General features: G+C 55.1%; 5 protein-coding genes across 5 annotated transcripts; 2 read left to right on the plus strand and 3 right to left on the minus strand.

The window, feature by feature from the left end:
• Positions 1-769: 769 nt before the first annotated feature.
• DCS_08003 (threonine-tRNA ligase) lies at positions 770-3,437 on the minus strand (the record flags this gene model as incomplete). Its single annotated transcript, XM_040805285.1, has 8 exons — positions 770-924; positions 994-1,654; positions 1,716-2,291; positions 2,352-2,619; positions 2,680-2,815; positions 2,875-3,090; positions 3,162-3,243; positions 3,321-3,437. 8 exons carry the CDS (start codon positions 3,435-3,437, stop codon positions 770-772), a joined length of 2,211 nt encoding a protein of 736 aa, XP_040655389.1.
• A 651-nt stretch (positions 3,438-4,088) lies between these two features.
• On the minus strand, positions 4,089-5,220 carry DCS_08004 (uncharacterized protein; the record flags this gene model as incomplete). The annotated part of the gene is made up of 3 exons (XM_040805286.1): positions 4,089-4,639; positions 4,698-5,034; positions 5,182-5,220. 3 exons carry the CDS (start codon positions 5,218-5,220, stop codon positions 4,089-4,091), a joined length of 927 nt encoding a protein of 308 aa, XP_040655390.1.
• Positions 5,221-5,616: 396 nt separating this feature from the next.
• Positions 5,617-6,141, plus strand: DCS_08005 (uncharacterized protein; the record flags this gene model as incomplete). Its single annotated transcript, XM_040805287.1, has 3 exons — positions 5,617-5,753; positions 5,819-5,924; positions 6,067-6,141. The coding sequence occupies 3 exons, from the start codon at positions 5,617-5,619 to the stop codon at positions 6,139-6,141; spliced, it is 318 nt and encodes a 105-aa protein (XP_040655391.1).
• Positions 6,142-6,532: 391 nt separating this feature from the next.
• On the minus strand, positions 6,533-8,192 carry DCS_08006 (protein disulfide isomerase; the record flags this gene model as incomplete). The annotated part of the gene is made up of 3 exons (XM_040805288.1): positions 6,533-7,709; positions 7,782-7,998; positions 8,054-8,192. 3 exons carry the CDS (start codon positions 8,190-8,192, stop codon positions 6,533-6,535), a joined length of 1,533 nt encoding a protein of 510 aa, XP_040655392.1.
• Positions 8,193-10,044: 1,852 nt separating this feature from the next.
• On the plus strand, positions 10,045-11,370 carry DCS_08007 (uncharacterized protein; the record flags this gene model as incomplete). Its single annotated transcript, XM_040805289.1, has 2 exons — positions 10,045-10,882; positions 10,937-11,370. 2 exons carry the CDS (start codon positions 10,045-10,047, stop codon positions 11,368-11,370), a joined length of 1,272 nt encoding a protein of 423 aa, XP_040655393.1.
• Positions 11,371-12,080: the final 710 nt, after the last annotated feature.

The raw sequence follows: 12,080 nt of genomic DNA on the forward strand, positions 1-12,080 counted from the left end.
CCTCTCCGCGTCTCTCCGCGCCTCTTCGCGCCTCTCCATACCTCTCGGCACTCGGCACTGCGCAAAATCCATCATCCATCCTCACAGCACTTTCTGTACATCTTCATCGTACCATCATCGCCATCATCGTACCACCACCGCCGCCGCCGCCGCCGAGCTGTTGTCATGAGTCGAACAGAGGAGCCCCCCTTTCGTCTCACATCCCACCGCAGATGTGATGCATCATACCAGGGAGCTGTATCCCCCGCCGAAAAAGGAAGGTCGCGTATGCTACACCGGACCCGACTGTCGTCGCTCATGTGCTGAACGACGGGGTGCCGTGCGAGCCATCTGCACAGTTCTCCGTACGGAGCACAGCTGCGCGGATCCCACCAAGAGCACTCCCTTGGCCGGAGTCGGTGCTCCGTTGCATCTTCGATTTTCCTATCCACGTCCCACCACCATCGCTCGTTCACTCACTCACGAAGCTTGTGCTATCACTCATAGATCGCTTGGTCGCATTCTGCATCGATGCCCATGTTCTCCTTCCCTTCTGGTCCCTTCATCTCGTCTCTCGTTTCGTATGGAAGGGTTGTCGTGCGGACAAACAACTTCATATTCGCCAAAGCTTCTTGAGGACTGGACTGCTCTCTAACCCTCCCAACTCCCAATGTGGACCCGTCCCGTCCCGTCCCGTCCCGTCCCCGCCCAGCCCAGCCGTTGCCTCGGTCCACAGTTTTGCATGGCCATCGGATGCGTCCATTCCCTCGTGCTCTACTTGCTCCGTCGCCTAGAACTTGTTCTCCAGTCTCCTCTCCGTCTTGAGCCTGATCAGATGATCCAACGCCTCCTGCACGGGAATCAGATCACCCTTGCTCTGCGTGCTCTGGTCGTCACGGTTCCGAATGTTGACGGTGCGCGACTCGGCCTCCTGGGCACCAACAACTGTGGATGCGCGTCAGCAGGCAACGTCGCATCACATCACGACCGGGCACCGAGGAAAGGAAGACGTACCGAAGATGAAGTTGTACTGCTCGAGCTGTCCCGTGCGAATCTTCTTCTGGAACGTGTTGCTGCTGAGGTCCGCGTCCGCAAAGATGCCCTTCTCCTCGAACATCTTGGCCACCTCTTGCGCGTAGCCGTTGACGCCGGGCATCACGGGCACGACGAGAACTTGGCGGGGGCTGAGCCAGAAGGGCCACTTGCCGGCAAAGTGCTCCGTGAGGATGCCAATCATCCTCTCGAAGCTGCCCAGCACCGCGCGGTGAATCATGACCGGCCTGGCGTAGCCCACGGGCAGGTCGGCGTCGTCGTTCGTCGTGGCGGCGCCGCTGTCGTCCTTGGCCGCCACGTAGCGCAGCTTGAACCGGTGAGGAAGGTTGAAGTCGAGCTGGATCGTGCCGCACTGGTGGTCGCGCTTCAGGGCGTCGTACACCGTGATGTCGATCTTGGGACCGTAAAAGGCGCCGTCGCCCGCGTTGAGCTCCCACTTGGCGTCAATCTTCTTCGTGAAGGCATCCAGCGCATCCGTGAGCTTCGACTCGGCCATGTCCCAGAGGGCGATGTCGCCAATGTACTTCTCCGGGCGCGTCGACAGCTTGAGCTTGAACTGGAAGCCAAACAGGCCGTAGATGGCGTACAGGAAGTCGAAGCAAGCTTCGATTTCTTGCCGGATCTGCCGCCTGTCAGCAACGCCAACCACCGTCGGATGGCTTTCCCCGTCGAGGAGCACGTACCTGGCCGATGGTGCAGAAGATGTGGGCGTCGTCCTGCTGGAATCGGCGCACGCGGGTAAGGCCCGTGAGAGCTCCCGAGAACTCGTTGCGGTGCAGGACGCCGAAATCGGCCATTCGCCAGGGGAGATCCTTGTAGGTGACGTCCGAGTGGGCGAAGATCTTGCAGTGGCCCGGACAGTTCATCGGCTTCAGGCCAAACTTCTCCTTCTCCACCTCAAAGGTGAACATGTTCTCCTCGTAGTGGTTCCAGTGACCAGAGACCTTCCACAGATCCGCCTTGTACATGTTGGGGGACATGACCTCGACGAAGCCACGCTTGTGGTATTCGGCCTTCATCAGCTCCATCAGGGAGTTGTAGATGCGCGTGCCATGAGGCAGCCAGAATGTCGAACCGGGAGACATCTCATCCCAGAAGAAGAGCTTCTGGTCCAAGCCAATCTTGCGGTGGTTGCGCTTGGCCGCCTCGGCGAGGAAGACTTTATATTCCTCAAGCTGCTTCTTGTCGGGAAATGAGATGCCAGCAATTCGCTGAACGGACTCGTTTTTGCTGTCGCCGAGCCAGTAGGCAGCCGAGTTCTACTTTTCCGTCAGGCCCGAAACCAAACGGGGATGGGAGCACGAGAGGTGATTGCCTACTCTCAGAACAGAAAAGGCCTTGATGTTTCCGGTGTGAGGCACGTGCGGTCCGCGGCAGAGATCAATGAGAGGGCCGCATCGGTATACGGTGCTCTTCGTGCCATCCGGGACGCGCTGCTGAATGAAATACTCTTTGTACTTGCTGTATCGGAACATCTCGAGGAGCTCATCCTTGGTCATCTCCAGACGCTCAAAAGGCTGTCTCTCCTTGATGATGGAGGCCGACAGGGTGTCGAGGGCCTTCTTGTCATCGTCATCGACAGCAGCGCTACCGCCGACCATCAGCTCACTGCAATGAACGGTCGGTCTCACATCATGCCGTGCTTACCCATTCATGTTTGCCATGTCATAGTAGAAACCTGGCGGATCCTCCGTCGGGGGACCATTGCAGAGAAAGCAGCCGAATCGTCGCTCGCAAGCCTCTCCGAGAATGTGAGCTGACGAATGCCAGAACACCTTCTTTCCTGCTTGTCGTCAGCCCGAGCCCTCCCGGTGGCAGAGTTGCATGGCAGGAATCTCGTACCCTCAATGTCTTCGAAATCGATCAGCTCTAGCTTGCAACTCTTCTCCAGTGGTCGGGTGAGATCCCAGAGCTCGCCGTCGACCCTCGAGATGACGGTGCGCTCGAGCAGGGACTTGGAGATGCCCTTGGCGATGGACACCGGTGTCGTCTCCCATGACGTGCCCTTCTCTTCTTTGCCGTTCGGGAGGGAAATGGTGATTTCCACACGAGGCTTCGCTGTATAGGCCCATGAGTCAGTCGACTGCACAATCGATTGGGCATCGGCTTGCTCGGGGCACGAAACACACCAGCAATCTCGGCGTCTTGTCGAGCCTTGATCTTGTCGAATAGATCTAGCCGATGCTGAATAAACTCGGGAAGCGACGGAAGCTACGATGCCTCGATCCCGTCAGCAACAATGTCACACAGGGGCGGACGGTGATTGTGTTGACGTCGGGGATACCAACCTCGAGCCCCGCGTTCTTGCTCACTTTGGCAGCCTTCGGTTTGGGCTGCTTCGCAGGTCGGATGGGAAGGTCCTGGGCCTCCGCCGGTTTGGGGACCTCGGCTTTCTCGGATGACATGGTGGCGAATCTTCGCTGCGTTGGCAGTGCTGTGAAGAAAACTGGAAGCTTGATCTTCGGTGCCTAAGATCGTCGAGAATGATGGACGGTGGAGGGGCACCCAAGGTGGGGGGGCATCTGCCGCGCGGCAGATCCTCGGGTTCCTCCCACAAATCAACCGTCTCCATCCATCACACAATCACATCAGTAAGAATGTGATACAACAAATTCCATGCTCGATGAGTCAAACAAAGACTTGAGTGCATGCACTTAAACGATCAAAGGACCTTCCGTGGGAACAAGTCAACTCCTATCGGGGTTATGAATTTTTGCGAGGTAACGTTTGCATTGAGGATGCCGATCGGAGCACCTGTAGGTCGGTTACTTTACGTGGCATTTCGTCAATTCGGAAGGCATCAGTGTCAAGAAACTGCACAAGTCACTGACCAGATGCATCGGATATAAATTCTGAATAAATGTTGATTGAGCGGCAGTAGAAGGAATTCGCTTTGTTAATGCAACGGGCCCAATTTCCCAAAACACCTGCCCAACTCTCGAGATTGCAAAAATGGGTATCATCATAACGCCATCTATCCGACCCAAACCATGGCAGGCCTCCAAATATCCCTGAAATCTCATGCATTCTCTCGCATGCCAAGCCGAAAGAATTGCTCACATCCCGTACCTCGTCACGCACTCCTCTTTGTGGGCGTCGAGGCAGTCCAAGGCGCAAACCCTCGTGCCGCATTTCATGCAGCGCACTCGCCCCCAATACCCGCACACCTGGCAAAACACCCTCGTCGGGTACGTTTGGTCCCATACGCCCTGGTTCTCAAGACAGGTCAGTGGCGGATGGGCCAGTAGTTTTCGCAGCTCGGCGTCCGAAGGCATCTCCGGCACGCGTGACATCAGAAGCGGGTCGTTGTCACCAGGATGAGCGACAGCTTGGGGCATGCAGGGTGCAGGCAGCGCAGGAGGCAGAGTGTCGACTTCGATCGTCGACAGATCTTCGTCCTTGGGCGTTGGCTGCGGAGTGTCCTTCTTGCCTGGGGGCGGGCGCTTGCCGATGCTAGAGCTGGCTCCTCCCGGCTTGGAGATGCTGCCGGGCGCGCCCGGATTGGATTCTGCGAGGGCTTGCAGAGCGAGAAAATCGTCGACGTGGTTCGCAAATGTCTTTTGTGACTGCATGATCTTGCGCACGTTCGGCGTGTACTTGACGTTCGCTACGAGGGAAGGGGTCAGTTTCGATTCCCACCGAGACTCTCAAGCCTGTTCACCGACCTCTCCCGCCTTTTACTGGGAGCGGTATCGAATTGTCCTTTGCGCCGTCGCGCTCCAAGGCCTCAACTTCCTTGCGTATCTTGGCTTCCTGTCTGACCGAGAGGTCGCCCATGCTGAGGTTCCCCCCAGGCGCATTCCGCGCTCGTTTGCGGTTCGACGACTGGGTCACAGCCGAAGCCGGGCCAGGAACCGTATTTGGCACGTAGGCCCATCCTGGCGCGGCCGTCGTCCTGGTGCCGGCAAGCTCGACGACACCAAATTTGCTCATTGCCGTGTTGTCGTCGCTGCTCAACTTGCAAGGAACGAGTGCTGCGGGGGAGCGTGACGAGTCGGACGGCTAGTGAGCCTCATGCTACCAGGTTCAATAATGGTGGTTGGTAACATGGAGTACCGAGTACAAGTGATAGAGTACTTACTGTACTGTACGGAGCTTGCTTACTTAGTACCTGTACGTGCCATGGGCACTTGCTTCGGAAAAACCCACGGGCCCGAGAGCCCAACCAGCAGGGAGCTTTGAATTCATGTCTAGAGTACTGTAAACCGTTCAGAAGTCCGAGGTACTCAGTACCTAGTACTTACTGTGTTACCTGTTGAGACCATTACTCGTGTACTGGGACTGTAGCCTGTAAGTAGGTACCTACAATACCTATGTGCTAACTCTCAGTACCTAGTACTTACTGTATTACCTGTTGAGACCATTACTCGTGTACTGGGACTGTAGCCTGTAGGTACCTACAGTACCTATGTGCTAACTTACCTACCACTGTACTGACTGACAGCCTACAGCACGACACCTCTGTTCCCGAGCTAAACGTGACCTCGCCACTCCTATCCATCCCCTCTCCCTCACTTTACCTCAGCTTGCCTCAGGCTCTCTCAGACTCTCCAACACGACTGCCAGCTGAGCCAGCCATCCATCATGACTGGAGCTGCGAAAATCCTCTCCGCTCGCACCGGCCGCTTGTTGGCTGCGCGACCATTCTCGTCATCTGCGCGGCGAATGGCCGATGTTGCGCCTCTGCCCGCACGGAAGCCGATGGGGGCATTCCGGGGAGGGTAGGTCACCTTGCAACAGTGGTGCAGAACCGCCTCGTGGGATTGCTGACGTGACCTGATTCCAGCGCTTTTGGCTTTCTGTTCGGTTGCGTCTTGTCCGGCGGCGCCGTCTACAATTATCTACTCCAGGAGTACAAGGCATCCAACGACCTTTTGACCGAGGACATCTACGTACGTTCCCCGAATGCCACGAGCATCACCGTGCATGAATTCCACCTTGGATGCCGTCTGCCTCGTAAACTTCCACAAGTTCTCTGCAAGCTCGCCGGGGCGAGAAAACCGCGGCTCGGGTTGATGCTAACAACGATGCTAGACGCTGCAAGCTTCGGTTACCCGCCTCAGCAATTATGTCAGGAATCTCGAGGAAAAGGCGCAGGGGAAAAAATAGCAAGGAGGCCGACAGGATTAATACCCGAGGACGCGCGGCAGGCCGGACATGTCACTGTCGCGCCGCCGGAATCTCGATGAGGCCGGCGGTGTGCTTGGTGCGTGTTGTCCGCATTCTGCGTCGGCCATGGCGCTGTCGTCTCTCCGTCTCTGTAACCGTAGACATGCACATATGTAGTCTACATCCCTACACGCGTTGAAAGGAACGCCAACCTCTAATGCTCTTCACCATCACATCTCGAAACGCTGCCCATGGTGGAAGACGATTCAATAAATAACGAGTCGACATCACAGCAGCAAAAAAACACATGCAGTAATCAACCGTAGATGCGAGCCGTCGAGTCCGCAAATGAACATTTTCTCCTCGGCATTGGTACATGGTCGGTACAATTTTACAGTTCGTCGTGGTCCTCCAGCTCGTCCTCGTCCTCGTCCTTCTCCTTCTCCGCAGTCTTCGCCTTCTTCGTGGCAGCGGGAGCGGACTCGTCGGTGCCATCCTCCTTGACAGAGACGGCAGCCTTGTACTTGCCGTTCTCCTTGACGAACTGGATGAGGTCCTCGACAGTTCGGGCACCACTGTAGGTGATGGGGTCCTTCTTGCCGCCGGCCGGGAAGAGCTTGATGGTGGGGAAGCCACCAATGTCATCGGGCACGTCGTTGAGGGTGGCATCGACCTTGGCGATGACGACCTTGTCCTTGAACTTGCTGTCGGCGTAGAGAGTGGCCAGCTCGTCGTACTTGGGGGCCAGGGCCTTGCAGTGACCGCACCAGGGAGCGTAGAACTCGACCAGGACATCCTTGGTGTCGTCCAGGACGATGTCGTCGTAGTTCTTGGCAACGACGACGGTGACAGGGCCCTCCTGGGTCTCGGGGATGGGCTCAGACTTGATGCTAGGTTCAATCTTGCCGGTGGAGAATTGCGTCACAAACTCGGAGATGTTCTCCTCGTTGATCTCCTTCTCCTGGTCGAAGGGGTACTTGTGCTTGTTGACCGTGTCCTGGATGGCGAAAGCGGGGAACTTGTCGGACTTGAGGTTCAGGTTGGCAGTATGAGCTCCGAACTGCTTGGCATCGATGGTGGCAAAGTTGATCTTGCCCTTGAACTTCTCGGCGACGGGCTTGAGAGCCTTGCTCAGGCTCGCACGCTCCTCCTCCGTCTCGGCGAAGATGTAGGCCAGAGGAAGCTCAGAGGACATGTAAGCAGAGTAGGTGTCGGGTCCAACCTCGCCGACCAGAGGGGTGGCGGCCGTCTTGGCGAACTTCTTGATGGCCTCGACGTCGAACTTGGTCTTGAACTCGTTGCGTCCCTCGTCGAAGGACTTGTAGAGGACAATGGAGGGGAACTTGACGCCCTCGGCTTCAGCGATGGCAGCATCGTTGATGCCGCCAAAGAGGTAATCGTCGCGAAGAGACTCGGCAACGGCGGAGAACGTCTCGTTGGAAGCCTTGTCATCCGCGGCAATGTAGGCGATGAGAACCACGCTGTCGGCCTTCTTGAAGTCCTCAAGCATGTCCTTGGACAGGAGGGAAACGGCTGGTAGGGACTGCTTCACCATGTAGGAGGTGATGCTGCAACGACAATTCGTCAGTACAAAACCAAGCGGCATGGAGCTTTGGGATCAAGGTGGCGTGTTAACTTACGCAGCAGCCTTGCGCTGGCCATTGTAGGGTGCGACGTTGTCCTCGCCACGGAAGACCTTGAGAGTAGGGTAGCCCTCGACGTCGTACTCCTGGCAGAGATCGGCTTCCTCGGTGCAATCGATCTTGCAAAGCCTGATGTTCTTCGCCTTGAGCGAGGTGGCAGCCTCCTCGTACTCGGGGGCGAGCGCCTTGCAGTGACCGCACCAGGGAGCGAAGACTAGGCATCTATTTTCAGCGGCGTCTTCCACGTAAAGGAAGCAGAATACACTCACACTCTGCTAGGACGAGGTCGTTGGACTTGATGAAGTCCTTGAATGTTTCCTTGGTGAGAGAGGCAACGTCCGACTCGGTGGCCGTGGCGACGGCAGCGAACGCGGCCACGAGGCCAGCGGCAAGACGCTTCTGCTGCATGGTGATGCTCTGTTTGGTCTGTTGAATCAAACAAAAACGAGGAGACTGTGGCCTTGCAGCTTTTGTAAACTGTCAAGGAAGGGGACGCGATGCAAGAGGGAAGAGGCTGGTGAAGACGAAGAAGGAATCCTGGGGGGGTTCGCTTGGTTGTATAGGGAGCAGCGTCCTAGTAAAGGCGGGACCTCTCACGCACATAGCTTAGGCAGGCTGTTCAATTGAACAAGTGTCCCCTTTTCTCCAGGTACCATCCATCCTACTCGTGTGCTTACCCCTGCGGCACCAGCAGGTGGCACTACGGACGCATTTCTGGACCGGTTGACAGGTAGGGAGTAATAATGCTTGAGCTAGTACCTAGTACCTAGGAACGTGCCCTGTTACTGTGGGGCTGGCAGGTACCTTCTCTCACATAAGTACTGTACTTACATGTAAGTACACAATTTTGTGACGCAAACCCGTTACGGGGCAGCCGCGCCGTCTGACAAATCGGGTTCCATTGACGTGCCCAGAACAGCATTGAGTGGCACAGAGTGCGGCGACGCTGGTTGTTGTAAGCAAGTAAGTACTGTACGGAGTGCATGTACTGTACATGTATGTACGAAATGGTTCCAGTCAGAAAAGACACGTTTCCCGACGATACATGCTGCGAGCATGCTGCGAGCACGGAGCAAGCGCCCGAGGGGGTTTCTGCGAAATTTTCTGATTCAACATAAAAAAACTTGGCACCAAATACAGTATGTGATGTCAAGCTGGTGGTCTGACAACCAATATTCAACCCACGAAGGCTTGTAACTTTCTGCTCGACTCGTACATTATGATTATTGTACATGGACTCAACTGTGCAACTGACTTTCCACGGAGCTCACGTCTCAGCTGCGGCATCTGATGAAACTCGATTCTTTGCAGCGCCATGCACAGCGCAGTACAGGTTATGCATTATTAATGCGAGTTGGAAATTACAGCAGCTGGTGTGAACCTTGACGCCCGAAGTAACAACGAGTGGATGCCTGACATATTGATTAATGGTTCGTGACAGAAGTGGGAGTTGAGCCACTGGCAATGCTGTGGCGCAACCTGTCAATAGCGGGGTGACGAATGTGGTTCCAGCAGGTTCCGAGCCAAGGGTTAGGTATGGCTCATACTTAAGTACTTACTGCACTTGTACATTTTCCAAGACGCAATACCATCACGTAATTATGGCTTCGACAATCGGCGTCAACGATCGTCATGCGGCAACATGAGTACATAGCATTGCATTTCATGTACTCCGTAATAGTTGCCACGTTTTATTTAGTTCTCTTGCAGCGTCATACCTTATGCTCAGATGCGTGTTTGACCATCCTGCGGACAGTTTTCTGGTGCAGCTACTTATGTATTATTACTAAGAAACATGAGCCGGGTGGATGAGAGCATGCTTGAAAGCAAATGTGCTTAAGTACTCAGTTGGACTGTACTAAGTACAAGCCTTCTTGGCCACATGCTGTAACGGAGTAATAATATTCCGCACTTGAACACAAGTACTTGTACTGTAAGTATTTGGACTGTACTATGTACTTACGTACAGTAGTAACTTTGAAAGTAACCTAACCTAAGTACTTACTCCGTAAGTACTCCGTATATCACAGTAGATTCCCATGGGTCAGGTGCATTATCATGTGACTGCCGTTGCATTTTTTGGGGGGCCACTCAGTTGTCGCATTGGAACGAGGGGTTATAGTGATTGTCGATGTTGCACTCCGTACTCCGTACTGTAGTCAGCATCATACTGAATACTACAGTACGTACTTGTCTCCCTTTCCTCTCATACACGTTCAACCTCATTCAAAGGTTTGGACCGCAGTGGGAAAGGACTGCAATGGGGAAAACCCCCGTCATTGGCTTGCTCGGCGGAGGCCAGCTCGGCCGCATGCTCTGCGAAGCTGGCGGTCCTTTGGGATACGAAATTGCAGTTCTTGATGAGGAGGGGTGTCCGGCCAAGCAGATCAATGCTAATGAAAGGCACGTATCCGGCTCCTTCACAGATGCAGCCAAGGTGAGAGAGCTGGCTGCCCGCTGCGATGTCCTTACCGTCGAGATTGAGCATGTCAATACCGAGGTGCTCGAGGAGATTGCAACAAAGGGTGTCCGAACCGCCTCTGGCGAGTTGCGAAAGGTGCCCGTTCACCCTTCATGGCGCACCCTTCGACTGGTACAGGATAAGCTGGAGCAGAAGGAGCATTTCAAGGCTAGAGACGTTCGCATTGCTGAGCAGATGGCCTTGAGCGGGGGCGAACGCCTCGTTGATTCGCTTACGGAAGCTTCCGAGAAGCTCGGCTTTCCCTTCATGGTCAAGGCAAGAAAGGGTTCCTACGACGGCCGGGGCAACTTCAAAGTGAGAGGCCCGGAAGACTTTGGACCAGCCGTTGAAGCCCTGGGCAAGTTGCCGCTGTACGCCGAGAAATGGGTTCCCTTTGTCATGGAGCTGGCCGTCATGGTGATTCGGACAGAGGATGACGAAGGCAACTGTACCGGAATCTACTCATACCCGACGGTAGAGACTACCCATGTCGATGATGTTTGCAAGATGGTTTTCATGCCCCCTCGCAATGTGGACGCCTCTGTCTGTGCCAAGGCACAGAAGTTGGCGGAGGAAGCCATCAAGTCGCTGTGGGGACGAGGTGTCTTTGCCGTCGAAATGTTTCTTCTGCAGGACGGTAGGTGGACTTTGCTAGGCCCTCGATCGGGTTCGTGTCGCTGACAGGACCCAGGAACCGTTGCAGTCAACGAGGTCGCTCCCCGGCCGCATAACTCGGGCCACTACACCATTGAAGCGGTGCCGTACATGTCGCAGTACAAGGCCCAGCTCCGTGCCGTCCTAGACACTATCCCCAACACCATGAAGCTTACACCAAGAGCATCTCAGTCAATCATGCTCAACATTCTGGGCGGCGCCGCGGCTGACTCTCACGCAAAGCTAGTGAAGCTTACGGAGACGGAGTATATGGAGAACACGGATACATACCTGCACCTGTACGGCAAGGCCTCCAAGCCTGGTCGCAAGATTGGTCACATTACCTTTACCACACCCTCCTCCAATGTCGATCTGGAGAAGACGATCGCCCCCTTCGTCGACGAGGTCGACGCCATACGGCAGCGTCGCCTCGCCGTATCATCGGAGCAGATGCGGCCAGTCGCTCGCTAAGGCTACAACTAACAGAAGCTGAAACGGATTTGGCCAACACAACTGCGCGTCGAGGTCCCGGCGTCCTCGCTGCCAACGCCCATGCTTCTCTCGAGTGACAAGCTGTGTCTGCTGTCAGCATCTCGTGCCTGGAGACACGTCGCGAGGGCATCGATAGTGTTGAGAAACGTGCAAGTCGAGAGTGTTCACGTGGCCACTTGGTAGTCATGACCGACTGCACAAGGCGGCATTTACTGCAGTCTGGAGCTTGCTTGTACCGCCCCAAGTGCCAGGTCACGAGAAGCAAGTACAATACAGACTGGTAGAGATGAAAATACCTGTTGGAAAAAGAGGACGTCAGGGGTCGCAGTGAGCAGCGCGGACGGAGCCTTGCGCAAAAGTCTTAAAACTTTCTGGGCGTATCTATACCCCCCAATGCACTTCTCCTTTATAATCCTCCACGTTCTGTTCCTTGTGCTGATCGCCAAATGACACGTTTGATTATTGGCGATAATTGGCTCGCTCACAAATTATCGCGTCCAAGTATGTAATGTATTCCTTGTTCAAGTGCGCGGTTATGGTGGGAGTACATGTCATAGAAACACGTTTGCCTTCTAAGCCTTGCGTTGGTGTCATTACTTTTGCCTAAACTGTCGAATATGCGTGGAATGGTCAGGATTTGCGACTAAATTCAAATAGTAGTTTGAGAAGCACACAATCTTGTGTCGAGA

The sequence above is a fragment of the Drechmeria coniospora genome, chromosome 03, assembly GCF_001625195.1.
Source record: "Drechmeria coniospora strain ARSEF 6962 chromosome 03, whole genome shotgun sequence".
Classification (NCBI taxonomy): domain Eukaryota; kingdom Fungi; phylum Ascomycota; class Sordariomycetes; order Hypocreales; family Ophiocordycipitaceae; genus Drechmeria; species Drechmeria coniospora.